Below are 27,837 nucleotides of genomic sequence, written 5' to 3'. Positions count from 1 at the left end.
CCATACTTGTGGGCTCCTCCATCACTTGGGCCCTCTCTCACTCTCTCTCTTTTGCCTTCTCCATCCCCAGAGAAAGCAAGGAGCTGGCAGATTTTGCCCGAATCCACCCTTCCAGCTGCGCCACGAATGGTTTGAACTCCAACCTCATGGTGACGGGAGGCCCAGCCCTGGCGGGCTCGGGGCGCTGGTCTGCAGACCCTGCTTCACACCTGGCAGCCCACCCCTGGCTCCCCAGGACAGGGAGCCCCTCCATGTGGCTGGCTGGACATCCCTACGGTGAGTGCCCTGGGAGGGAGCAGTGTCCAGAGGGTGTTCACACCAATGAAATCCAGGGAAATGTTGCTACAGCTCAGAGGCTGTTTGATGAGCTCAGGGAAAAGGGAAGGAGGCATTTCAGAGCAGACTTCTTGTGTGGGTAGGAGCTGTCTGCATCCCCTGAGTTGTGACTTTGGTGTTTTTTTTCTTCCAGGACTTGGTCACCCTTCCCTGCACCAGGGCATGACTCCAGGCTTCCCCCCTGCCATGGGGGGAGCTCTCCCTTCTGCCTACCAGTTTGCCAGAGATCCACAGTCAGGGCAGCTTGTTGTGATCCCCAGCGAGCACTTGCCACACTTTGGTAAGGACCTGAGCTTGTCCCTGAGGACCATTCTTTGACAGCTGTGGGGAAAACAGACTTTGGAGAGGGCCAGAGAGGAGCATAGCTACCTGTGGGGACCAGCAGCTGTAGTTTTAGTCCTTGTTTAGGAGGATCTATTCTATAGGCAAACCAAGGGCTGTAGAGCAAAGCAAGTCCAATGGCCCTAGGGCCCAGGGGTGGTGGGATTGGGGCTGCAGAGGGGAACACAGCACGCTTTCCCCTCTGGTTTCGGGTTGTATTTCTGCACAGCCCAGTGTTTAGCATCCCCTACACTCTGGGACTGTAGAAACCATTGCCCTGAGTGATCCTGAATCCTTTATCCATCCTTACCCTGCTACCTCCCTGACTGCATCTCTGCTCATTCCGCAGCAGAGCTGATGGACCGGGCACCCCCTCTGTGGCCTGCTATGTACCCCCCGACCAGGAGCTCCCTCCAGCATGCTCACCAGCTCCAGCTGCTCTCCCATCAGCAGCTGCTGAGGCAGCATGAGCTGTACATCCTGCAGCAGCAAGCAGCCCACGCCATGGAGCTGCAGAGGAGTGCCCAGCTCGTGGTATGTTTTCAAGAACTTCTTGCTTGGCCGTTTAATGAGCCTGAAATTGGAGTGTCTGGGGAGAAAATGCAGCTGTGCCTGTGTGGCAAGTGTGTCTCAAGGGTATGGATGCATTGAGTGATCCTGCCCTGGTCTCTGGGATATGATGCATTTGGTGTATCCTGCAGTTAGAGTGGATTTTGGAGTGGTTTGGTGCAGAGCCATTGAGCAGTGCTGTCAGAAGAGCTCCCCAGCAGCAGCAGTGCAACCTAGATTCCTTCCCATGGCATGTCTCTGTAGAGTTGAGTGGTTTCCTCCCTGGTCACCTCCAAACAAACCTCCTGAGCAGCTCAGAGAAGCAGCTGCAGGACTTGCAGCAGGCACACTGGCTCCTGGGGAGAGCTCCCATTCATGAAAAGGTTTTGGAAGTCATGAGCTTTCATTTGGGTGTTTTACACCCATTCATTTTTATAGTGGTCCTCTGGTTTTTAGCCTTTGTTTTGCATGTGGGCTTGCTAGGCTGGAGGCTTGGAAATAGAAATGGTTTGCTTTGGATGCAAATGAAAACTGAGACATCCTTATGATTCCTGGAGCTGTTGTAGATCAGGGTCACCCTCCATCAGATTGGTCTTGCACTGGGGGACGTGTTTTATTCCACTGCATCTTTGATCAGACCATGTTTTGGTCAGTGCTGCTTTCCAGATGTTGTGCTGAGTTTTGCTCTGTTCTTGCCACAGGAGAGGTTGAAGGCAAACGAGCAGCGTGTGGATATGGAGGAGAAGGTGACAAAACGGAGCCTGGACAGTGCCAAATCAGGCCTTTCCTCCTCTGCCCCGGGACTGGTGCACCGAAAACCACCTGTGCTGTCTCCCAGTGCCTCCACATCCTACAGCAAGGCTGTGAGTCCACCTCCCCTCTCTCCCAGGGCCTCACCCGTGTCTGTGCTCAAAGCTGAGGTGATCCAAAAGATGGAGGAGCCACCTTCGCAGCCAGCCTACTCCTACCCCGCCACCCCCAGCTCCCATCCTTCCAGCCCACCCCCTGCCTCTCCACCCCCTGCCCCTGCCATCCCTCCAAAGGAAGAGGCGCCCGAGACCGTGGAGAAGAAAGACCTGGAGCTGGAAAAAGAGGCTGCTGGTCCCTATCAGGCCTTGTTCCCAGGTAAGAGAGCCCTGCTTTGGCAGAGTCCCGTTGTGTTTGTGCCTGCCTCCCTTTTTCTCCTCAGCTCTTTCCTGCTTCTGTCCCTTCCCCTAGGGAAAGCCACATAGCTCCTCTAAAAGGCAGGGAAGAGGGAAGGAGCAGGGCTGGTGTGATGGTCTGGGATTGATGCCTGGGTGCCTGGGGCTGTAGGCTCTCTTCTTCCCTTGGGCCGAGCCTGGGTTGGTTCTTCCAGAGCTGGAGTCCCAGTGGGAGAGGATGCAGGAGGCAGATCTCTGTCCAGTTGCATGAATATGCTGGAAAGGTGCAGAAGGGACCCCAGGGGTGCTGCTGTGTCAGGAGAGACCCAAAGCAACTATTGCTTGAGAACAGAAAGATGATGGAAGCAAAGTGACCCCAGCTCTATGCCTTAGTGAGAGAGAAGGTGCTTTGGAGACCCAGCCATTACACAGTCTGTCCCTTCTGATATCTTGCAGAGATTCCCCCTGGATACCCATTCCAGTCCCTGCCTCCCTCCTTTGGAAGACACTATCCCTACCTCCTGCAGCCCCCTGCAGCATCTGATGCAGATGGCCTGGCTCCTGACGTCCCGCTGCCTGCTGAGGGCTCTGAGCACATGGACCTTTCCTCAGAGGTCAAACCCATCCACCTGTCTCCGTCCAAAATCCTAGAGCCCATCCAAACAGCAGCAGAAGAGGAATCCTTGGAAGAGAGGGTGAAATCAGAGGTGCAGATGGAGGAAAGCCAAGAAAGCATCTGTGAGCAGGACATGGGGACTCTGAACATCAACACCTCCACAGCCGTCCCAGTGCAGAACGTGGACAATTGCAATCTCCTGTTGCACCAAGGCGAAGCCCTGGGTGCTATGGAGCAGGACCAGGAAGACCTCCAGAGCTGCCCACCTCCTTACCAGGTTGTGGCCTGTCCTGCAGAAGCAGAGGCTGAGGCAGAGAGCGGGAGTGGAGCAGAAACCTGCTCCATGCACATGGACTATGATGGTTTGCTCGTGCATGCGGAGAGCGAGCCACCGGAGATGGACTTGACGCCCCAGCGGGAGGAGGCCTCTGTAGCCATGGATCTGCAGAGTGCTGATGTGCCCAGGGCGAGGGAGTTTCCCAGCCTGCCTCCTGAGGAGGGGGAGCAGGGGCCAGAGATCCCTTCCTACACAGAAGAGGCAATCACTTGCCAAATCCCAGATCTGGACATCAAACCGGGTGACCCGCTGGCTGGGATGAATGCTTTGGTGGCTGCTACAGAAATGCCTCAGGCTTGTTCCTTGTTGACTACCACCACTGTCACTCCACCCCAGATGAAGGTGGAGGTGTTAACTGACCAGACCCTGGAGCACTCCTTTCTGCAAGGGATCACTTTGCTGAGTGAAATTGCAGAGATGGAGCTGGAGAAACGAAAGCAAGAAATGCAAAGTAAGTTTTGAGTGGGGAGTCTGATCAGCTTCAGACCATGCTGGGTCTCCCAGCTTATGGTCCTTGTGCTTTTCTTGTGAAGTCACAGGTGGGATCTCTTGCAGCAAGGCAGCAAGGAGAGCATTCTCTGAGTTGCAGGAGTGGCTGGTACTTCAGATGGGGCTGGAGCAGGGTTTGTGTTGCAGCAGGCTGAGCTACGTGTGGCTTTTGTACTGCTCTCCCTTCCAAAGGCCCTCGCCATGTCTAGACAGTTTGTGGTATGCGTAGCGGAAATGGAGCCCCAGTTGCTGAGAGCTGCCAGGGTAACACCCTTCTGGCAGGCACTGAGTCCACAGTCTGCTGGGGTTTGGCACCAGAGGCCCCAGTAGCTCCAGATGATGCTTTCCAAGAGCTTGGCAGGTCCTGAAAAGAATCTCACCTTCCAGTAACTTCCTGAGGTGAGAAGTGATGGAACTGCCAGTTACACCATGGCTGAGTACAACAGGAGGTCTCAGGTCGGGGCTGAGGGTGGCTGGGGGGCTCCTTGAGCAGCCAGAGTCAGGAAAGGGCCATCAGCCCCTCCTTGTGCCTGCTGGAGAAGCAGTCTTGGAATGTGATCTTCTATAGCTTTTTTTCCTGTCCTTCCCAGCAGGTCCAGAGAGTTTCCCTGTCCGGCCAACGCTGGAGAGTTTGCTGGCTGCCAGCACCCACATGCTCATGGAAGTACTTTCCACCCCCTTTATGGAAAGTCTGAAAACCATCCGACTTCCTCGAGAGCTGAATCCCAACAAAAAGTACAGCTGGATGCAGAAGAAAGATGAACCAGTAAGTAGCTGTTAGTGTGGCTGAGCCTGGAAAGCCCCAGTGCATCATCCACTCCCAGAACTCACTGTCCCAACCCCGGTTTGGGGGCTCATGCTGGCTCGTGCTGCATTCAGCAGAATGAGCATGAAACATCCTGGCTGCATAGGAGTCAATGGGCTGCAGTTTAGGTTCTTCCCTTGTTTGTCAAGGTTCAACAGGACCCTTGTCAGTTCTGGAAGAGGTGTTTTAATGTGAAGCCAGAAGAACCTGTGTGTTACTGTTTTGGCCAGAGGATAAATAAAAATAGTGGCAGGAGGGTTTTTCTTTGTTTATTTTTAATTTACTGACTCTTCCTTGTGGAAGAGACTCATAAATTATTTTGTACAGAGCAAGTAAGTATTCCAAGATAGGGTATATTGTGATCTTTTTAAATAAGGTAAAAACATTTTATCCTGCAGATTCTCTTCCAGGGTTGCAGTCCTTCAGAGCTGATACCATCCTGTGCATAAACCACAGAACATCTTTGCTGGTTTTCTTGGGTACCACTCTGAGGCTGTGCTGGTGGGCAATGAGTCTGTTCTCCCCTCTCAGCACGAAGGGTTTTCTGCCAGGCTGCACACCTTGGCCATTGCCAGGGCACCCAGTGTGCACCCCCTGGCCATGTCCTGAGCCTCTCTTGCCTCCCCACCCCAGATGTACTCCATCAAGTCGGCCATCGAGAACATGGACGCGATGGAGCTGGACTACAGGATGAGGCTGGCGGAGCTGCAGCGGCGCTACAAGGAGAAGCAGCGGGAGCTGGTGAAGCTGCAGCGCCGCAGGGACTCCGAGTAAGTCACAGGCTGCTCACCCAAGTCTTGGTTTTTTCCAGCTGGGCACTTTCATGGCCTCTCAGCCCAGGAGAGAAAACTGCCCTCCATCCCTCCCTGCCTCCTCTTCTCTCCTCTGCTCTCCTCCTGGTACATCCCACCAGAGCTTTGCACAGCACACTCCTAGGCTATGTGACACGACAACCTGGTAACTGGTGACTGCAGCTGGGAGACTGTGGTAGAGACAACCTTGGCTTCAGCAGCTCAGTTTAGCAGTTTGGTGGCAGGCGAAGGTTCTGGGTTGGCTCCCGTTCTTGCTTGCTTTCTTTTAATTATTTTCCCTTTTTCTTCTTTTTGGATTTATTTTATTTTTTTTCCCCTGTTTGTTTTGCTTTTTGGTTGCAAAATTTGCTTTTGCTTTTTTTTCCTTTGTTGTTTTTGTTTTTCCTTTTTTTTTTTTTGTTGCCTTGGTTAACAGTGAAGCGTGTGGTTTTTTTAAAGGGAAAAGCATGACGAGAAAAGTAGAAGCTTGGCAAGAAGAGGCCCTGGAAGGCCCAGGAAGAGGAAACTTGGATCAAGCGCTCTGTCACCCATTAAGGAGAGAGGGAAGAGTGACAGCAAGAGTGGAAAGTAAGGCTGGAATTTGGGGAAGACGGGAACATGGCAGGGTCTCTGCGCCAGGGTCTGACTTGGGGAGAGCATCTCGGATGCAGCGGGGGCTCGTTGTGTTGGCAGTCCTTAAGGTGGGAATGCAGTGCCAGTCCTCCCTCCCTGCAGGCAGAGCACAGGTCTGGTGTTGGGTGCAGCTAGGACAGCTGGAGTTGAGTGAGGTGACACGACTGGCAGGGAGCTGTAGGTGAGGTTTTGGAGTTGGGGAGCGTGTCCTCGTGTGCTTTCAGATGGTTCAATCAGGTGCTGCAGAGCCAGTTGTAGGGATGTTGGTGTCAAAACCAGGAAGGACAGGGCTATTCCAGGCTATCTACTTTGTAGGACCTTTCTGCTGTGTTTTTTCTGTCTTCCTCTCTGTTTCCTGAATCAGTGGGAGTTGGTTTTGCCTGACATCTCTCTTTCAGGCATCTGGATTATTCTGTACTCTGCTTTTTTCTCTTTTGCAAGTCCAGCTGTTCTTGTTTGGATCTCACCACTATTGGCAATCCACCCTACATAGATGGCCTCTCCAGTGGGAGGGCGTTTCCAAGCTGCCTCCCTCCGTGCTCTGTATTTTTGCAAGTGTCCTTTTCAAGACTGCAAATCAGATTCAGGTGCCCAGCTCCCACTGACCAACGCTTCTTAAAATCTGTCCTCTTGGTGGCTCTGTGTTTTGCTCTTCGTGTTTGGATGGCTGGACAGGCTGGGGGCATCCAGAGGAGTTGTGCATGTGTGGGTGTGTGAGGATGTTGTGTGTGCATGTCCCTGGATCACAGGGATGCTGGAGCAGGCTGCTCTGGGAGATGGAGGTGCATCCTCAGCCAGTGTCCAGGATCTGAGGTGTTGGTTTAGCTGTCTGTGCAGGTCAGCAGAGAGGATAGAGGGAGGGGAAGTGCCTGGAAGCTGAGGAGGCTGCTCAGTGTCAGTGGCTTTGTGGTGGTGGTCTGACCAGCAGGCTTGGTGTGAAGGAGGCAGCATATGAGAGCTTGAAATGGAAGCTTGGTAGGAATCTTGAGGTGCTGACTGATCATCCATCAGGTAGTTTCTGGAGATGGCTGGGGAGCCAGGAAAGATGTGCTTATAGACTCACCTACTTTATTTTTTATTTTATTTTCTCATTTATTTACCCTCTCCTTTCCCCCCAAATCCCAAAGCAAGTCCAATGACATAGATCATAAGTGCCTTTCACAAGGGGCCTGACTTGGAGTCTGGAGTGAACCAGTCCTTGCAGTGCCTTTGTCCCTCCCTGTCACCCCACGTGGCACTTCCTTGCCCCCTCCTGCTCACACCAAAGCAACCAGAGTGAGTGTCTGGGCAGTGAGGCACCTCCCTGGGCCTCAGGAGTCTCTCTGCACCTACAGAGTCCATGGAAGTAGAAGTGGGAAAAGACCTTAAGGGCCACCTCAGCTGTCAGTCCTTCCTGTTGCTGCTCTGTACCAAATCAGGCACTTTTTGGTGGCTGTTATCAAGACACCAAGCGCTTCCTTTTGGAGAACACCTTGCAGGTCTCTGATTTCAGGCACCCTCAACTGCCCTGGTGGCCAAGAGTGTGCACAAAGGGCTCTTGGCTCTCCAGTTTGGTGGAAAACCTTGTCCAAACTGCTGTCACTTCACAGCAGACTTGGCTGCCACTGAGGATCCCCACTGTCTTAGGAGGCATTTAACCTCACTTTTGAGCGTGGTGGGGATCAGAGGGAGGAAAGCCCCCCCACCTTGACCCATCCTGTGCTTGGCTTGCAGACTGAGCAAGTCCTTGTTGCTATCTGAAGACTCTGAGACTGGTGAGGGCATGAAGAAGAGGCACAAAGGGGCCCTCCCGGAGGAGGACGAGGATGTGGAGAGCAGCAGTGGCAAGATGAAAGGGAAGAACCAAAGCTGGGATGAGCATGATGCAGCTCCCAGCTTCTCAAATGAGGTCAGTGCCCTCGTGGGGAACATGGAGCCATGGGCCAAAAGCCTATCTCTTTCCTACTTTGCTGGTGTTGGCTTGGACTCCTGATCTTTCAGTGTCTGCTTTTAGTTCATGTGGGTTTAGATGCTCCTCAAGAGAGGATTGTGTGCAGTGGCGGGGCTGATGTTGGCTTACAGAGGTTGAACCTCTTTGGAAGGCAGCAGAGCCAAGTGCCTTGGAGCCAGCCAGAGCTTTCAGTGCTGCACTGGCTCTGAATTCAGAGCTGGGCTTGTCTCACGCCTTTGCCTATTGAGGGAGCACAGGGGAATGGACCTTCCAAAGCAAGGGAGGAATGGGAGCACAATCTTGCTGTTTCAAATGCAGAGTTTTCTTCTGCTCCTTTTGAGGCAATGAGATACTTACTGGAGCTTTAAGCTGCTGATGAAATCCAAAATGCATGCAGCAAAGTACTGACTTAGAGCTGCTGTTATCTAGCTGTAGCACATGTAAAATATATTTGCTTTTTTCAAGAAGCAAGAAAATACTGAAAGGGATGTAACAGCTCTGTCTGTAGTGCAGTGGTGCTGATGCTCATGCTGAGAGGTATTTGGGGTTTTTGGCATCCCAGCCTCTGGAGCTGGTTGATTATGTGAAAATCCGTATTTATTTGGCTGGGTCTTGGGTAAAGAAGATTTTTAATCCTTGTGATTTAGAGAAAAGCTTGTAAAACGAACCCAAACATACCCTAAAAACCAGGTGGTGCGGATAAAAAAGAACTCCAAAGTATGTTGCTCTATGAACATATTTTTTTTGGAAGAACATTCAGGTCTTCTAAGTTAATCTTGCAATTTTGTAGTGGTCAGTAAAACTGCACTGTTTGCTTACATCTTCCTCTTCTTCCTCCCTAGAACCATACTGGGTTATGGCAACTGGGCCATCACCTTGAGGCTTTATTAACTACATGCATGAGACAATTGGAGGGCTAGTAAAATCCTCAGGTCTGCCATGATATCTGCTCCATGCTCACCTTGTCTCTTCCTTTCACCTCAACAGTTAAAGCTCAAAAAGAAGAAGGTGCCATCAGATCAGGAGCAACTGGCCAGCAAGCTTGACAAGGCCCTGTCTCTCACCAAACAAGACAAGCTCAAATCCCCCTTCAAGTTTGCTGACAGCTCTGGGGGAAAGCTCAAAAGCAGTGGAGGTGGCAGCAGGTACCTCCCAGCCCACGAGGCTCTGCCAAGCAAGGAGGAAAAGAACCTGGCCAAGAACCTGGGCCTGTCACTGAAAACCTCCAAGGAAGGTAAAAACAAAGTGACTGCCAAAATGAAGAAGATGGAGGTGGGGTTAAAAGTCAAAAATCAGCTCAAGGTTTCCCATTCACCAGCAATATCTGAAGTTAGCAGCTACTCCTATAGTAAGTAACCTCTTTTTTTTATCTCTTCTATCTGTAGAGGAGGGGTTGTGGTGGGAGTCTCTGGCCTGTTGAAAGGGGTCTTGCAAATGGATCTGGCTTTGCTCGTGAATGAAGAGTGACCTCCCAGTGACTGCAGCTGCATCTTTGGGGTCAGCATGGGCTGTGTGCCCATCTTGCTGTCCAAGGGGAAGCCATGGTCAGTGTGTCTCCTCCTGATCTGTGTTGTATCCACCATCAGTGGGGAAGAACACTTAAAGAAGTTGAGCCATGTTTTTGTTTTTTGGTAGGAATAGACACTCCCCTCTCAGATGAGCAGGTGGAACCTCTTCTCTAGGAGGTGCTTGACTTTTGAGTCCTTGTTGAGCTCAGTAGGCTTGGCTTTAGGTTTGTGCCATGGAATCTGTTGGAAAGGAAAAGCCTGCCAGTGACACTGATGTTCCTGAGCATCCTCCTGCCCTTTGGTGTCATGGCTTGCTTCCTGGCTGGCTGTGCTGAGCCTTCCCATCTGTCACATCAGAGTTTGTCCCCATCCCACATCACTGTGGTTATTGTTACTTCTGAGCCCAGAGTGTGCCTGAGGTGAAGGTTCCAGCAACTGACCCCTGTTACAGAAGGAAAAATATCAATTGCTGACAATGTTGGGAAAACAGTAGCACCAAACATAAGAGAGTCTTTAACAGTTCAGGCAGACATTGGGGCAGAGTTTATGGTCTGAGACCGTTGTGTAATGGTCTCAGCTCACTTGCACACACATCTTTCCCTTTGCTTGCAGCTATTTAAAGCCATGTTAAAACCTTTATGGGGTGTTTGTGTGCATAACAAATACATCTCTTGGTGCAACACTAGTTCAGAAATTTCACTAATGGGGAAGATGGGCTAGTGACTCTCCAATGGAACAAATGTTTGGCATGAAATTAGCCATTTATGTGGCAAAATAGGAGTCATTGTGTCCACTGGACTTGAACACAGCCTTTGGCTTATTGTACTGTACACACTGCCCAGCAGTTCTGTTTTTGAGTGTGCTTTGCTCCCAAGGACAGACATGTGTCTCCTAAACTGTGGGCTCTGGAGCTGATGGGAAGAGGAAGGATGGGCTGTTGCTAGAAAGGCTTGACTCGTGGCAGAGGGAGATTTTACAGTGCCCTCACTCTTGGCACTGTGGTTTCATGATCAAAAACTCCCTCCCAGACCTAGGAGAGCTTCTGTCTGTCCAGTGTCCAGTGAGTCTCCTGGTGCAGGAATGTTCCCCTTTGTCACTCAGGTCTCAGCTCAGGATTGAGGAAACAGCTCAGCTTTGGTTTGTCAACTGTGGGCAGGTTCAAGGGAAGGGCCTCAGCCTGTCATTTGGTCACTCAGGCATGGTGAATTTGGGGAGGCAGGTTGAGCATATGGCAGCACCTCCCATGATTGGTGGGCTGCTCATGTGGAGGAGAAGTGGGACTGGTGCCAAGTCCTTCTGCCTCCTGACCTCAGGATTTTCTGCCTGGAGTACTGAAAACTTTGGGCATAAATCCAAATGATGAACTGAACATCTTACTCCCACAAATTTTAAGAAAAGTCAAGTGTCCAAAATAATTTGTGTATTTGGGCTTAAGCCTCCTAAACTTACCATTCCTCTTGTCTTTTCTGCACAACCCAGCGCAGTGGAGGTGGGGAGTGATGCCACAATGTAATGTTGTGGAGCTGAGGGCATGTCCACAAACGGGGAGGTGACAATTTACACCCACTTCTATTGCATCCAGGGGTGCCATATGCTTTTTGTCCCTCTCATCAGATGCCAGAGGGGATGGCTGGATAACTTCTCACCGCCCACAAGGCTTAGCAGCTTTGTAAAGCCATGATTCACAGACCAAGGAGTGGCTTGGTCCTGCTCCTTTGTACGCTGTGGAACATTTGGTGCAGTGTTTGGAGTCAGACATTTGGAGTTAGACATCCTGAATTCTTGACAGCTCCAGCCACATGTGTTGAAAACCCTCTGTGGGAGCTGGTTCATGTAGAAAAGGAAATTCAGGTCAAGAGTGTTGAGTATCACCATAGCCAAGACAAATTCATGTTGATGGTCCAGTTGTTGACAGTGCTGTGCCTTCAGTGGACATTTTCATAGTAGAAATGTTCACTTCATTTTTCTACTGCCAAGCTAAAAACACTCCTTGGATCTTAAGGGTGAGCAAGGAGGTGGAAAATGTCCATTTGTGATGGAAAGAAGGAAATTTGAATTTCTGTGTTTGTTGAACGCAAGGCTTACGATGGAGCAGGGATGGAGAGTGCTACCACCAAAATCCCCAAACCCCATTACAAACCAAACCCCAAAATCCCCAAACCCCCATCCAGCGATGTAACGCTCTTCCCACCCGCTTTGACCACAGATACGGACTCGGAGGAGGAGGAGGAGGGATCCCTGAGGGACGAGTGGCCGGCGCAGCCCCCGTCCTCCGCCAAGCCGCGGCCGCCCGGCCTGTACAGCTCCATGGCCAGGAAGGGTGGCCGGGCGGCCGGCGGCCCCAGGGCGGCCCCGCGCAGCGCGGTGGTGGCCGGGCGGCCGCTGAGGCCGAAGGCGGCGGCGGGGCGGAAGCAGCCATTCTGCCTGCTGCTGAGGGAAGCTGAGGCGGGATCTTCCTTCAGCGACTCCTCGGAGGACTCGTTCGATCAAGGTTATTAATTTATAGCAAACGCACCCCCAACCGCGGCCGTGCCGTGGCCGTGTGGGAGCGGGCGGGGCGAGGGGCCTGGTGGGCCGGGGTCAGCCATTTTGATGGTCGGAGCCAGGGCGGCCATCTTTGTCCTTGGCAGCGTAGGCTGCTTTATCCCCCCAACGGTTATTTTTTTATCCTTTTTGTATCTGTATCGTTGTGATATTTTTACTGGCTGGCTCTTTTAGAGCTTTTATATCGACTGGGTTTTAGTGTCCACCTGTCCCTGCTTTCCTGTTCCCTTCCTCCCTTCAGTTTTAACCTCACTTCCTTCCTTGCTGCCACCACCACCATTATATTATTATTATTATTACTATTTTTATTATTTTAATTATTATTATTTTGTTTTGGCATGAGCCTTGTCGAAGTTTGAAAGGAGCTTTTTAAATTACTTTCCTTTTTTTCTCCTTTTCCCCCTTTTTTCCCTCCTTTATTATTTTCCCCTCCTTTTTTTCTTTTTCCCCTCTTTTTTCTTACCCTCCTTTTTTTGTTCTTCCTTTTCCCCATTTTCTTTTATTTCCCCCCACCTTTTCTTTTTTTTATTTTTTTTTTTTATTACCGGGGTACTGTTGTGTGGCCGTGTGACTTGATGTTTGTACTGCAATTTGGTTTACCAAGCTTTATTAAACATACCGAGTTCATTTTTAACTAAACCTGTGTACCTTGTCTCTCTTGCTGTGTCTCTTATCAGGCGATTAGGTTGCCGCTTCACTCCATCCTGCTCTGCATCCCCCTCCTGCTCCCACTCCCCATCAGTAGAACTGGAATTAACCTAGTCTGGGGTACTCTCTATTATTCAAATATCCCTGCTGCCTTTGTCCAGATAAAACCTAGGCTTCCCCCTTTCCCTCCAACCCCTTTCAGTTAATTTTTTTTTTTGTTCACCCATTTTTTGTTTTTATCTTTGTCAGTTTGTTTCCTGATAGACTCTCTCCAGGCAGGCACATAAAACATGGAGGCACTGACTCCTTGTTGCTGCAGGAGGGTGCAGGGTGTATTTAACAGCTAGAAAATTTTCTTTTTAATTTTTTAAAACATAAATATCAAGTTTTTGTGTCTTTTTGGTTGGTAGGTTTTTTTTTCAGATGCCCAGATGCAACCCACAGTGCTCAAGCATGTGGCAATTACTGCATTAAATTTGACTCTGCAGTTTCCCTCCCTCACCCTCACCCCAGTTTTTTTCTTGCCGCTTTTTTTTTGTGAGCCTGTCATTAGTACTTCAGTGGGAAAAGAGATTACTTGAGACTTTTCCTCCAGAGACACAAGGGGTTTCTGTTTTAGAGCGCACTCATTAAATAATAATCACGGGGAAAGGTCATTTTAATGAGCCCTCAGCTCCCAAAAGAAAGTAGCTCGGCTGGGCTGAATGCAAAGCAAGAGCATCCCCAGTTGTTATCTAAGTTACACGGCAGAGCTGGATGTAGCCCAGCAAAAACCTTTTAGTGTTTTACACTGCTCAGGGCTGTTAATTGAAAAACAGGGCTGCATACTTTAGCTTTTGTTTTTTTCTTTTTTTCCTTTTTTTTTTTTTCTGAGTTTTTTTATGTTAATTTCCTCCATGCACCTGTTTGGTTTTTCTTCCCTCCCAACCCAACCTCCAAAGCAAGATAATTAAAGCTTAAAAAAAAAAAAAAATTATCCAACACGGCAGAAGGATACAGAATGTTGATTTGGTTTGATGTGGCTCTGGGTTGGACCTACCAATGCATTTCAAAGAAAACCCAAAAGAGAAATACATGTGTCAAAAAGGAAAAAAAAAAAAAAAGAAAATTGTTCTTTAGAGTGCCCCAGAAGTTGTGGGGATAGTGGATTTTATGTAAGGCTGAGATTGCCTCATTTCCATGAAGAGTCTGTGTTAACTTCCATTCTTCCCTCCCTTGTTCCTCCCTGCATCTTTTCTTTGTTTTGCTGCTGTTGGAAATTTTGAGGATATCAATCCCTTTTAGGTGCCAAGTTCTTGAGGGGGGTTTTGGGTTTGCTTTTTGGTTTTGCTCCAGGTAAGCAGAGAGGTAACTTGTCCCTTTGCCTATTTTTCAAGTAACCTGTCTGCTTTATTAGAAAAAATAAACTAAAAATCCCAGTTTTATGGGATAAAATCTGGGGAGGGAAAGGGGTATGGGAGGAGGTTGGGGAATCTGGAACAAATGGGGAAATGCATTGTAAATCCCACTGGGGTGTCATTTAATGGTGGGGAAACCAAAGATGCAAAACCCCCTGGGGTGGGAGGTGGGTACGGCGAGGGAGGCGGGAAGGGATTATTGGTTACAATTTGGGTTTTTTTTCCTTCAAATGAATTTTTTTTTGTTGGTTTTTTTGGTTGTTTTTTTTGTCAGAAGCATTTCTTGAAGGGATATTTGGGTAATAGGGTTTCTAATGGCTTTCCCTGAATACTAAACCGATTAATAACCTCAGCTTTTCTAGAAGTGCTCGCTTTCTCCTTGCAGCTGCTTGACCAACCCTTTCACCCCTGCCCCTATCCATGATGCTTTGAATGTCTGTGTCGGTCTCTTGCATTTGCTCTCACGCTGCACTAAAGAAGCAAAGTGGTTGGCTGGTTGTAGGGCAGACACTTCTCAGCGAGGGTCACTAGCCATGAGCCTGAACCTTGACCATTGTTATGTAGGTAGGCAAAATAACTTTTCTTTATGTCATCTGTCAGCCTCAGACGTTTCGATGTTGCCTCCATGAATAATGACACGTAGCTCTTTGCATTCTCTTGGTTATTTTAATTTTGAAAATGATTGCTGTCCGCTTCCAACTTTTCCTCTGTCCATGAAAGGTCTCACATGGAAGGTTTGCACTTGTGTTTGTGTGTTTGGGGACTCCAGAAATGCTTTGCTGTTTGCAGAACTGCTTTTGGAGAATACCTTAGCCCAGCCAGGGCAAGGATTTGCAGATGAGTCCAGGCAAGCCTCAAAGGTTCCTGGGCCATGGTGCAGAAATGTCCCTGTGTTAGGGGTATTGCCTGGCCCTGCAGTATCTGTGTCAAAGGTGGGATTAGCTGCAGGAAGAACTGGTTTTTGTCATCTGGTTTGTCTTAGATGAGGGGGGGACACGCTGCTTTCTTACTGACCAAACATCATGTTGCCATTCTGATAAGAGGCAGAACTTGTGGGTTTTAATCCAGTGACCTTGGAGAGGAAACTGCTAATGTGGGCTAAAGCCCGCCAGGATAGGTAATTCCTTGAACTTTCTGAAACCAAAGACCTGTAAGTCCTCCTCCTCCATACTCTCTTTTCCTTAAGAATTTAGTTCCTTCTTCTCTGTTCTCATTTTCCTGACTTGGAGGATGATTTTACCCCAGTTAAAAAAAAAAAAAAAAACAACAAAAGAAAACCAAAACACTGAAGGGTTTCCAGTTCCCTACACATTCCCATGTGAGAGTTGTAATATTTTTTAAATTTTTTATAAGCACTTCTGGAGTCAACAGCACAGCACATGGAGGAGAAAAATCTTCCAGTGATGAGAACTGGCTTATTTGGAAAAAAAAAGAAGGTACAGTCTTAAATTGGATACTCAAAAATAAGTAACCTCCAGAATTTGGACAGATTGCAGAAATCAGATGTTAATGACCCAGTAGCTGTCTAAAGTCTGCCTGTACTTAGCCTGCTTTGTATGCTGTAGACCTGCTTGGTGTTATGAGAAAATCATGCTGTTTATTTTTACAATGTGAAATGACTGTTTTAAGTGTGTGTTTTTACTCCCTCCCTTCCCCAGCCTTTCCTCTTCACACCCCCCTCAACCCGTCTTGTTACATACATCAGTCTCTAAAAACCAAATTGCTTAACCAATTTCTGTTCATCATTAACAAATCCTCATTTACTGCTCTCCTACAGTAAAATACCACGGCAGCTTAGCTGTTAAAAGCAATGAGAAAACTTAGTATTCTTAACTGGGTTTGGGTTTTAATTCAGTGCAGGTAAAAATTAAAATAATCTTTGGCTTCAGTTTATCTGGCATCAGTAGCATTTAAATATGAATGTATTGTTTGTTTTGGCTGTGGAGTTGTGTGTACACGTGTGGTTGTGTGTGTGGGTATATACACACATATACATGCTCTTAAAAATGTCAATTAGAAAAGATATTTTTAACTTTGAGCATTTTTTTTCCCTTACCCTCTCTCTGCGTTAACAGAATTACCATTGAAGGAAAAAAAGATTTTTTTAAAAATGTTTTTTTCTCTGTTGCTATCTAAAAATCACCTTTTCAGGACAAAAAAAAAATAGAGTCTTCAGTTGTGTAAAGGCATCTGTGCATAGTTAATTTTAAACCCACACATAGTTTGGGTACAGTAGGAGTAAAACTCCTGCTTCCCATTAAATACAGGCACCATTCTCTCCGAGGACAGATGGACAGGGAGCACCAGCAGCTTACTGCCACCATGGCCAGAAATTTGGGGACTTACTTTAGAAGCATGTGGGCTTGGAGCAGAGCCCCAAATGTCTTCTTTTTGCTTCATTTGTTACTTTTTGTCCCTTGGAAAATGAGAAAGAAGAGGAGCAGGGATTGTGCTGTGCATGTGGAGTGGGGTTAACAAGCTCCATCCTCGCCATGAGAGGTGGAGGAGGATAGATCTGTGCTGTGAATGTGTTAAAATGGGGTTATTTTCAGGCTGGAAATTGTATCTCCTGCAGATAAAAATATAAGTGTTGTGGTAAAAATGCTGACAGGGGACTGTCTTCAGTTGTCTTTCCGTAGTGTGACGCCGTGTATGAGCAGGTTGCAATAACCACCACCTCACTGTACTGTGTGTTTTCTGGGGAACAGCCACTGCCATCCTGGCTTTTAAATCTGTTTTACCTAAGTGCCTCTGGAGCTGCTGGGCACCTTTTGCCCTTGTGCAGTGTGTAAGTGCTGAAGGGATGGTGCTGCTGGGCTCTCGGTGGGGCTGAGCCAGTAGGGCTGGACTGCTCATGGAGGGATTTTCCTGCAAATTTTCCCCTTTTTTTCCCCCACATTTTCCTCCCCAGCTGCTCTCTGCTCAGCCAGCTCTCAGGTCTGGCATGAAGGACTCTACAGATTGACTTTTTAATTTTTTCCCTCATTTTTGCTGAAAATTGCTGAATATCAGAGCTAGATGGGATGGATCAATAAGGTCTCGCTACCCCACAGGGAGTCACTGAACTCAGGCACACTTTTGCTGCTTTTCAGGTGGTTTTCATGTCTCAGAATAAACTTCATCTGGATTTGTTTTCTTTTTGGCAAAATGTGGTATAAAAACAGCAGTTGTGCCCCTTTTTCTGGTAGGGGAAGGAATCTGATCCCAATTTGCTGTGGAATTTTTTTTTAATGTGGATTTTATGCAAGTAGTGAACAGGCCTGTGGATTTCTTGGTATTGACTGCAGGACTGTAGGTTTAGTAGCATTTTTTTATCATAAGGAACCAGTCTGACCAATTGAAATGGGGAAGGAATTTTTATACAGTTAAAAATTAGTATTCTGTGACTATCAGATGTATGCTACAAAGATAAACCATCCCTGTTAAAAAAAAGGCAAAAAAAGCTGCCAGTTATCTCAGTTGATAAAATACAAGGATGAGAACATTGTTTTCTGATATTCCTGTTCTCTCTAATATCATAGAGAAATAACACTTGTGTTATTGTATTTTTTTTTCTGAGCAACCAAGTGTTGAGGACGTTTTTATCTATCCCAGAGGGCATATGTGAAAAGAAAAGGATTTTCATGTTCATTCCAGCTCATTTTGAAGGGATCTGGTTTCTCATTTGGCTGGATTTCAGACACAAGGATAGTGGCTGGTAGGAGCTGGGGAGTGGGCTCAGAACAGGGCTCCTGCTAGTGGTGGAAATTTTCCAGCAGCCTCAATGATCCTACTTAAGCCCTCAATTTCAAAAGAAATGAAATATCTTTTCCAGACCCACTTTTCACAGTTAAATATATATATTTTTATAGATCTGGGTGCTCATATATGTGTGTGTATAAGTGTGTGTGTGTGGTATATGTGCATTTGTCAAGTGGCTTGCTCACCAGCACTCACTGGATGAGGTTCTGTTAAAATTAATTGCCTCTGAGCTACTGACAGGCTCTTGGGAAGCACTGTAGGGAGGGAGAGGTGCCACTCTTGGAGCATCTACCCCCAAAATACCTGCTCTGTACACACCCTAGAGGAAACCCTCAGCCCACTGCTCTGCAGGTGTCAGTCAGTGAGGCTGATTTTTCTGCCAGAATTAGATTTTGGCTGTGGGCAGCTCTTCCTGCCTGTGTTGAGCTGGGCTTCCCTATCCTGAGCTGTAGAGAGGGAAATGAAAGGCACAGAGAGAGTTCTGGGGCAGGGTGTTCAAACACTGCTCCTTGTCTCCAGCACTACCTACACTTTCCTCCCTTATGCATTCCAAATCCATTGCTTTCGAATTATTATTTCTCCCCCCTCTTTGCATTTTTTGCTTCCTGCCCCTTCTCCTCCCTGTGTCCCCCTTGCCTCCTGCCACGGCACAGGCTGCTCTCTGGTATTCCCCTTCCATGCTGATCTCTGGTTCTGATTACACTAATGGATTTCGTTATGGAGGAAGTGTTGGTGGGCGGGAGGGGAATCCCACAGCTCCCAGGTTGGGATTTTCAAAGGAATGAAGCTTTTAATTCCTCCTGAAAGCTGTAGGGAAGGGGTGCTTGGCATCCTTTTAAAATCTGCCCCAACACCCTGCTCTTCCCATCCCTTGCCCTGAGTGGGTCTTTGCCATACCCTGTATTGCTGTGTCCTTCCAGGGTGGTGGCAGGCAGGGTGACACCGGCTCTATGGCTGCAAGGACACGTGTGTGCCCACGGCCAGCACCTTGTGGCTCAGTCCTGGGTGGCTCAGTGCCACTCAGGTGGGCACAGAGCAGCAGGAGAGTTGCGGTTCGGGTTGGGAGTGTGGCTGGTGCACAACTCCGGGAGATTTGTAACGGGCTCCCTGTTCTCTGCGTGCCAGATTCCAGCTCTGAGGAGGAGGAGGACGACGATGAGGAGGAAGAGGAGGAAGCAGAGGACTATGGCACGGATGGCACAGACAGGCTGTCATCACCTACCCTGGATGAGAGTGGCCTGGGCCTTCTGGCCAGGTTTGCTGCCAGCGCCATGCCCAGCCCCATCGTGCCCCCTCCGCTCTCCATCATCCAGCTGGAGGCCAAGCAGAAGGCAAAGAAGAAGGAGGAGCGGCAGAGCCTGATGGGTGAGTTCCCTGGCGTGGGGTGGTGCTGTGGGGGCAAGGTGGAAGGTTTGGGAGGTCCCAGCTATACACTGAGCTGCCCTTTCTTTGCTTTGGCTGCTTGGCCCTGATGCTGAAGGTGGAGAAAGTGACCTGAGAGGGAAACAAAAGCCAGTCATGGACATGGCAGGTTTGCAGCTGCAGCTGTGGCTTCCCTGGGGACAGCTGTGGCTTTGTAAAAGTTTCCTCTTTTCCTACTTGGCAAATTCTCAGCAAGACATGCTGCACAGGCAAGCAGTGGGATGCTGCATCCCCTTGGACAGAAGGCTGTGAAGTGCTGTTAAATTTTAGGGAAGGAAGCATGTGCTAAATGCAGCTGATCTTGGATACCCAAGGGAAACACAGACAGAAGAAAAGCGCTTTCCATCAGCCCATCCCATCAGCTTCCTTATAGAAACCAGCCAGCAAGACTTGAAACAAGCATTCCTTCCTCTGCTCATGTGTTTGCAGTGCCAGAATCTGGGTTTCTGCCCTGCCTCTGTCTGAGTTTCAATCTGCTGAGAGTTTCATTTCTTCCCCTCCCCATGCCCTGCTGCACAAGTGCCCATTGGTGACATTGTTCCTGGTCAGACAGATCTATATGGGTTCCATTTATAAATTCTCTATTAATATTTATTAAGTGATAATGGAATTTATAGCATGCTTCAGAATGGAAAATGATGTCCTCCTCGGGAGCCTGGCTTGTTTTAGCACTGTTTCCATGCTATATTAGGCTTTTGCCAACTTGTTCCAACAGCGTCTGCTAAGAATTTATTGTCTTGTAACCTGCCCTCCTTGAAACTGGAAGCATCTAGAAATTACCTCATGCAGTACTGAGAGAGGAGAAGCAGTGTTTTAATTTCCAATGGGTTTTTCATTTTGAGCCTTGCCAGCTTTGTTTTTGACATGCTGGCTCTTTTTCTCCTCATGCTGGGGCTGTCTCAGGGGAAGAGGGTTGGGTAGAAGACAAGAGCAGTTTCCTGCAGACTGAATTTACCCAGGAATGTGAGTGTATTTCAGAGAAGGACCAAGAGAAGATGCTTTCCTTGCTTGTGCCACGTACATTTTCATTTTCCCATGAATGTTGTTTGCCTGCCTCCTTCCTGTGTTGCTGGGTGTGTAGGTGCTGCCTCAGTTTCTCTTCTGCCCCTGGAAACTTGATCTTGCTTTTCTTTATCAGGTTCAGGGGAACATAGTGAAGGTGGGGAACATCTTGGCATTACTACAGTATCTCAGGCCTCTGGGTACTGCTGTGCTCGTGGTGCTGAGCAGAGGCCAATGTGAGGGGAATTCCATTTGCCACAGACAAAAGATCATTTACCTCTCTTGACTTTAAGGCGACTACTTGAGCCAATAAAAAGATCTGTGGTGTCTGTTGGCCAATGGAAAAAATAAGCTTGAAATACGGGTTTATTCCATTTGTTAAAAGACATTGTTCTCCTGAAACAAAGGTGAAACTGGAGAGGGCTCCCTACCAGGAGGGAAGGAGGAATCAGCTTGTGGGGTTTATGCTTGGTTTCAGCTGAGCAGCTTCTTTTTGAGGAGGGGCATGTTAAAGTATCTTCTCAGAGCTTCCCTGCTGGGTTTTGCTTGTGGGAGAAGGGAGAAAATGTAGGCAGGGAACACACTGAACCACACTGCCTGAATTGTTGGGCTCTGGTTTGGAGCAGGGCAGGCTTACTTCCAGGGAATTTCCACAGTGTTTCATGGCTCAGAAATGGAGATCTGAGGGATGTGGGGATTGGAAAGGGGAGCAAGCAAGAGCTCTATTGAACAGGGACAGCATCTCCCATGGAGCCCAGAAGTTTCCAGCAGGCTGTGTCCCCTCTTGGCTGAGCCAGGGCTTCGACTGATGGTTAAATCCTTTGCACCTAGGGACAGAGTTCGAGTACACGGACTCGGAGAGCGAGATCAAGATCAGGAAGAAATCTCCTTCAGGGCTGCTGCGTGGGAAGAAGGGCCCGCTGGAGTCCGGCAGCATCCCGCCAAGCCAGGCCCCCAGCAGCCTTGACTCCACGTCTGGGAGCGCCGACAAGGCCAAGCTGGGCTCTGAGAAAGGCCGCAAGCTGAAGAAATTTAAATCCCCTAAGGACTTGAGCTTTGAGTTTGGGCTGGAGGCCAGCGACGATGACCTGTGGAACCGGCGCCGCAGCGAGCGCATCTTCCTGCACGACGCCACCGCGTCCTCGGCCGTGCTGACATCCACAGCGCCCGCCAGCTCCACCCCTGTCCCCAAAGCTGGGCGCTGTGGCAAGGGGGCCCCCATGAGCCCCAAAAAGGAGAGCAGCAAGGGCAAGGAGAGGAAGGAGCTAAGCAAGGTGAGAAATGGCCAGATTTGTGTTGGGATGCTTGGGAGGGCATTGAACTCCATTAAGGCAGAGCAGAGTTGAGTGCTGCCTCAGCAGTTGTTTGGCTGCTCCTGGTCACCCCTGTTAGCCCCATGTACACCTGGAGTCTCTGTCAGGCTTGGATCTGACTTGCAGGGAGTAAAAACCTGTCATGTTTGAATGGGGCTGGTTATTCTGTCCCAAATCCTTTCTGTTTGGGTGGCCAAAGTCGATGATCCCGCATTAAAACAGCTCCTGTGAAGTCTCTCTCCCACTCTCTGCATGAGCTTGTCCTCATGCTGACCTGTGGCCCCCAGAATGGCCTTTAAGGCTGTTCACCTTTTATGTGGGGACTTCTGAGGTCTGTCCCTGGATGGGGGTGACAGTGGTCTCTGGATTACTGGTTTTTCATCTCAGCTGAGTGCTTGGCTCCCTCTGGCTCCAGTTCAGTTCATGGTAGTGTTATGGAAGAACTCTGATGGGGAGAGTTAGACAAGTTAGTTGTGACATGAGGCCAACTGGGATCTTCTTGGAGCTCTTTGGAGGAAGATTTGATGGGCAGGAGTTCTCTCCAGGCAAATGAAAAGCAGAGCTGGGAGATGCAGGATGTGATGTGGGCAGTGAACTAACTGCTGGTTGAACATAATCCCACCTGTGAATAGCTTGCCTTGCTCCACCTTTTCCCTTTCCTCAGACCCAGATCTTTACCAATCTTCCCTTTACTGATGGAAGTGTTTTGTTTTGATTTTTAGCAGCGGAAGAAGGGTAAAGAAACACCCTGCTGCTCCTCCTCCTCATCCATGTCTCCTCCTGGCATCCCCAGCTCCCCCTCTGATGTTCGGGTCAGCCTGGCAAGTGCCCTGGGCTCCACCAAGAAGAGCAAAGCTAAGGTGAAAGCCAAGGAGGTGAAAAAAGAGGTGAGGGGCTGGTTCTGGTGTGGCTGGCAGAGCCCTGCTGTATCCTGGAGCGTTGCAGCGTGAGGGAGGAAAAACAGAGGTGCAGGTTTTGTGTTACAGGCAAAGGGCTGGTTTGAGAAGCCCAAAATCCAAGGAAAACTCTCAGCTAGTACCTGCTGCTACCATCTGGTGTTCATTTGCCTTCATCCCCCAAATTAGTGAGCAGACAGGATTTTCTCTAAGGCTGCCACGGGTTGGAGGGAGAGCTTGCATGGACAGCAAGGACCAAGGAGATGGTGATGGAGCAGCCTTGCTCAGCACTGGGTCACAGCTGGTCCCTGCTCCACTGCTGTAGCCTGTCATCTCTCAAAACACACACTGCTGTCTTCTCACATGATTTCTGTGTGTAACAGCAAGGAACAGATCATGGAGATTGGAGAATAAATAGGAACAGTGCCTGGTGCCTGTTTGGTGAAGGCAGAGGCTCAGGAGCACTGTGGTGAATGCAGAGCAAAACAAGAGTGAGGATGTGGGGAATAGCTTTTGGTCAACTGCTGGTGATGCCTGAGGATAAAAACAGCAAAAAGTTTGGGCACACCCACTTAACTGTGAGATGAACAATCCTGAGGATGGAGACAGGTTTGTCCTGATATCCTCAGGTTATTTTTTGCTGCAGGAAGGTGAGCTGGGATCAGACTGTTTCCTGTGGTGATCCAGCTGATGTGCTGCTTGTTCTCTTGCAGAACCGAGGGAAAGGAGGGGCTGTCAGCAAACTCATGGAGAGCATGGCAGCAGAGGAGGATTTTGAACCCAACCAAGACAGCAGCTTCTCAGAGGATGAGAACATCCCACTGAGCATGCTGGTTGAGAGGCCACCCACACCAGGTAAGCGCAGGATTTTACAAGTAGAGGAGCTGGGCAGGTTTCCCAGGGCTGCTCAGAGGACAACTATGCTGCTTTCACACATTCCTCATCCAAAGCCCTGAGTCTTTGTTGTGGATATGCCACTTTTTCACTCAATTCAATAAAAACTAAGCCTGATCGGGATGGTTCACTCTGGCATCTAATTAAAGCCCAGTCTGTGAGTTGCCCTATTTTCATTTACTGGTATATTATATATATTATTAAAGAGAGGGGACAGTGATGCTGGGAATCTGAAGTTCCCTTTCCCATGTGTGGTGCTCTCTAATCCCCATCTTGCTCCAACACCTCACAGCTCCCCGTTCCTGCATCATTGACAAGGATGAGCTGAAGGATGGCCTGCGTGTCCTCATCCCCATGGATGACAAGCTGCTCTATGCTGGGCATGTCAAGACAGTGCATTCACCAGACATGTGAGTTGAGGGGCTGCCATATCCACCTGGGATCTGCCAGGAAATGGGGGCAGAGCTGCTGCACAGATCAGTTTGGGGGTTGTGTAGAGCTGGTTGCCCAGAGACTGACAGAGGGAAGGAGAGTTCACTCTGGTTTATCAGCACTGAGGGAGATCCAATTATCTCTCATTAAGTGCTCTCACATCCTCAGGGGAGGCGTTACCTGGTCGGGGTGGTGTCTCCCATGTGCTGTGTCTGACAGAGCCTTTGTGTTTCAGATACCGGGTGGTGGTGGAGGGCGAGAGGGGAAACCGTCCCCACATTTACTGCCTGGAGCAGCTCCTGCAGGAAGCGGTATGTGCAGCCAGAGGCTGCCTCTCCTCGGTGCCTGTGCCCCGGGGTGGGGCTTCTGGGGTGGGGGAGGCTACTGGAAGCTCCTGCTCCAGCTGCAGGGGTGCCCTGCTCCTGCCCCCGTGGTCAGTGTGGGCAGAACTCCCCGTGGTGAGCTCGCTGCCCCATGGCCAAGCTCCCCCTTGCGAGCACACAGCAGGGAAACTGTCCCTTCCCTTCTCCAGAGCTGCTTTGCTCCATGCCAGCTGTGGTGGGATGGTCTGTGCTGGTGCCAGGGTGGTCAGTAATCGCCTTCCTCTTGCCCTGAGCAGATCATCGATGTGAAGCCCCCTTCAGTGCGGTTCCTGCCCGAGGGCACGAGGATTGCAGCCTACTGGAGCCAGCAGTACCGCTGCCTCTACCCAGGGACAGTTGTCCGAGGTAAGGCCACCCTGGCTGCTCTGTGCTGGGAACCTGAGATGTCTCAGCCCTGGGTATCCTCAGGGATGTCAGACTTGTCTGGGGAAGTCCTGAGGAGGTCAAAGCCTGGCCTGTTCTCTCCTCCAGGTCATGCCCCTCTCATTAATGATGCAGATTTAGTAACATCCTGCAGGTTCAGGAAGAAGTTCGAGCAATTTAGCAGCTTAAATATAGCAAGGACATTTAATACACTTCAGAAAGTGAGAATTTTTTCAAGACATCGATTATTTCTGAGGCTATGGAGGTTTCTAAATCACCTGGATACTCACAAATTTGCTCTGACACAAAACTCTCCAGTCTGGTCCCATTAAAAAGCTGGTGAATGACTCTGGACAATTCTGCCATGACTGGTCTTGCTTTTAGGCTCTTGGTCATACCACATGTGTAAAAGGAAATAATTACTTCTGATGTATAAACCAGTAATGCTGATGCAAGAAGAAAGGCTGAGAACACAGTTTGTTTCTCTTGGAGAAAGTGAAAAGCAGCAGTTTATGAAAGTAGTTAAAAAATGCGTGTAAAAAAACAACATTTCAGTGAAAGGAGAGAAGTGGATTTCTGCAAGAATAGATGGAAATAGTGGAGAGAGGTGAGAAGTCAAACTGGAATGGCTGTTATGTTCTGGAGCAGTGCTGCTACTGGGGAATTTCACACTGAGTGTGAAATTTAGTGTTTAGTTTAGTATTATCAGGGACTTTCCGTTGCAGAGTGAGCCTTCTGTGCCCTCCCTGCACAGCCTAGGAAAGGTGAAGTGAGATGCCTTGCAGCACTCCTGTCTTTCCCCATGTCCCCACTTCCCTTACAAGGGGTTTGTACTCTGATGTTTGTTCCTAATCCCGTCTTCTGCTCCCCCATCCCACAGGAACCCTGGATCTGGAGGAAGATGGTGATCTCATCACAGTAGAGTTCGATGACGGGGACACAGGACGCATCCCACTGTCTCACATCCGGCTCCTCCCTCCTGACTACAAGATCCAGTGTGAGTCTTGCTTCAGTTTTTTGCAAGACACTTCCCACTCTGACATATATGGAGTTTAAGGCCACTTTCCTCAAATTTTGGGACAAGTTCACAGACTTTCAGTCACAAAGATTGCACCATCAATTACAGAATGCAGAGCTGGGGTGGGATATCACCCATAAGGAAAAAGGCCTGGTGTCTATTGCAGATTTGGTTGGGATACTTCCACTATATCACATCTCTGTTTTGTGTGTTATTTGACTGCATTTGAACATCTCTTTGGCCTGTTGCAGGTGCTGAGCCTTCCCCTGCACTTTTGGTGCCCAGCACCAAGCGCCGTAGCCGTAAATCCAGCAAAGACATTGGAGAAGGAAAAGAGGGAGCTGCACTGGGGGCAGAGGAGCCTGTGTCAAAAGGCAAAGGGCGAGGGAGAAAGCCCAGTGTCAAGGCCAAAGCTGGTGAGTTGCCTCTCTGGAGCTGAGGGAGTCCTTGCACAGTTCCCCACTGCTCCACCCAGGTTAGGGCTGTTGCTTGGAGCGGGATTTGGGTGAGGATGGATGCACTGCTTGAGTGCAAAGCACCCATGCATCTCGCTGTGCTTTGGCTCCAGTTTACAGGAGGCTGGCTTGGAAGCTGGCCTGTGCTGTGACAGCCTCCTTCTGTCAGTCAGGGATGGGGAGCAGAGTCCTTTTTTCAACTGAGCATCTTTGCAGCCATCAGTACTGCCAAAAGTGCAGGAGATTTGTAGTTTGACTCTCCTGAAGTTGAAGTAGCACCCCTGGGCATTGTCCATCACTTCTCACAAGCACTGGCACCAGGCCAGGCTGTTCAGTGAGCAGTGAGGACACCCCCTGTGTTCCTTTGGGGGTACCTGAGCAGGCAGGAACAAGCCATGCTTGGCCAGAGACCAGTCACCACTGGTGTCTGACTGTGTCTGAGCTAATAAAGCCCATCTGGAGGGATAACATTGTGCCTTTGTGTTCCCTCCCTTCTGCAGAAGAGGCTGCCTTGCCTGAAGAGAAGGACCAGGCGGAGTCTTCACCTGTTACCTCCTCAGTCCCAGAGAAGCCGGCCTGCTTGAGCAAGCCAAGCATGAAGGGGTCACGAAAATCACAACCGCTGCCAACTGGAGGCTCTCCTGCTCCCACAGAGGAAAAGCGGTCAAAAGCCAGCAAAATGAAGATCTCCACAAAGCTGCACAGCCCCCCACAACCCTCTTACCAGCCTGCTGTGTTTGGCAGCATCCTTGGCACAGAGCCCTACAGCGATCTCCCCGGAACGTTGGCGGCCTTTGGCTCCAGCGATGCTTCAGTGTCCAAAGCCAAGGCCAAGAAAGGGCGGCCCACAGAAGAGACACAAGAGTTTGGCACCGTGGTCAAGGCTCAGAGGAAGCATGACAATGAAATCCTGATCAAGCTGGACCATGAGGGTGTGATGTCTCCAAAGACAAAGAAGATGAAGGAGGCGATGAGGATGCTGGAGGACTCGAACCTGGCCGGTCGCAGGGATGGGAAGGGGCTCTTGGGGCTGGGCTATTCTGCAGTGAGTGTGGAGGGCAAGCAGAAATCTTCCCGAGCCAAGGGGGCTGAGGGAGACCCTTCCCCTGCCAGCTTTGGAGGAAAGTTTGATGCCTCAGCAGAGAGCCTTGCTGCTTCGAAGGACCAGGAAGAAAAGGCAGCAACTCCAGCAGCTGTGGAGGAGTCTGAGAGCAACAGCAGTGACAGCAGCTCCGAGTCAGAGGGAGAAGAGGAGGCTGAGAAGAACCAAGGGGAAGCCCAGGACAGCAGCTCAGCCAGCTCAAGAGCATCCACCCCTCTCTCTTCATCCAACTCCTCCTCTTCTTCCTCTTCTAGCAGCAGCTCCTCTTCATCTTCATCTTCCTCCTCTTCCTCCACCTCATCAACCTCTTCCTCATCAAGCTCCAGCTCTTCTTCCTCCTCCACTACGGACGAAGATTCCTCCTGTAGCTCTGACGACGAAGTAGCTGAGGCCCAGCCGAGTTCCTCGGTGCAGCAAACCCTCCCACCCAAGCAAACCAAGCAGGCAGGGAAATCCCGGGCGTCCTCCCACCCGCAGAGCCAGAAGCAGCCGGCGCAGCAGCCGGCGCAGCAACCGGCGCAGCAGCCGGCACCGCCGCAGAGCGGCAACAAGAGCCGGCCCAAGAAACGCGAGGGCATCCACCTGCCCACCACCAAGGAGCTGGCCAAGCGCCAGCGCCTGCCCTCCGTGGAGAACAGGCCCAAGATCGCCGCTTTCCTCCCGGCACGGCAGCTCTGGAAGTGGTTTGGGAAGCCCACACAGGTAAATGCTGCTGTAGCGCTCGGCACTCAGCACTGGGGTTTGCCTTGGGTGGCTCTTTGCTTTTCCTG

The 27,837-nt window shown here is 49.7% G+C and overlaps 1 protein-coding gene across 3 annotated transcripts in view; it reads left to right on the top strand.

Annotated features, from left to right (window-relative positions):
• TNRC18 (trinucleotide repeat containing 18) overlaps positions 1-27,837 on the top strand; it is a 54,069-nt gene that overhangs the window by 23,784 nt on the left and 2,448 nt on the right. Inside the window, exons 5-25 of one of the 3 annotated variants that reach the window (XM_033074454.2) lie at positions 71-276; positions 470-616; positions 1,007-1,191; positions 1,908-2,331; positions 2,805-3,752; positions 4,384-4,556; positions 5,229-5,365; positions 5,846-5,974; positions 7,733-7,907; positions 8,937-9,297; positions 11,664-11,948; positions 18,913-19,152; positions 21,043-21,485; positions 22,247-22,411; positions 23,134-23,275; positions 23,607-23,724; positions 23,982-24,057; positions 24,366-24,474; positions 25,373-25,489; positions 25,762-25,926; positions 26,466-27,769. In XM_033074454.2, coding sequence (XP_032930345.1) covers positions 71-276; positions 470-616; positions 1,007-1,191; positions 1,908-2,331; positions 2,805-3,752; positions 4,384-4,556; positions 5,229-5,365; positions 5,846-5,974; positions 7,733-7,907; positions 8,937-9,297; positions 11,664-11,948; positions 18,913-19,152; positions 21,043-21,485; positions 22,247-22,411; positions 23,134-23,275; positions 23,607-23,724; positions 23,982-24,057; positions 24,366-24,474; positions 25,373-25,489; positions 25,762-25,926; positions 26,466-27,769 — 6,049 coding nt within the window. Of the gene's footprint in view, positions 1-70; positions 277-469; positions 617-1,006; positions 1,192-1,907; positions 2,332-2,804; positions 3,753-4,380; positions 4,557-5,228; positions 5,366-5,845; positions 5,975-7,732; positions 7,908-8,936; positions 9,298-11,663; positions 11,949-18,912; positions 19,153-21,042; positions 21,486-22,246; positions 22,412-23,133; positions 23,276-23,606; positions 23,725-23,981; positions 24,058-24,365; positions 24,475-25,372; positions 25,490-25,761; positions 25,927-26,465; positions 27,770-27,837 lie in introns of all 3 variants that reach the window. The other 2 variants (XM_033074452.2, XM_033074455.2) reach the window with 2 other exon arrangements.

This window comes from Catharus ustulatus, chromosome 16, assembly GCF_009819885.2.
Source record: "Catharus ustulatus isolate bCatUst1 chromosome 16, bCatUst1.pri.v2, whole genome shotgun sequence".
NCBI lineage: Eukaryota > Metazoa > Chordata > Aves > Passeriformes > Turdidae > Catharus > Catharus ustulatus.
Note: the sequence above shows the minus strand (reverse complement) of the source record. Positions and strands in the feature narration are given on the sequence as shown.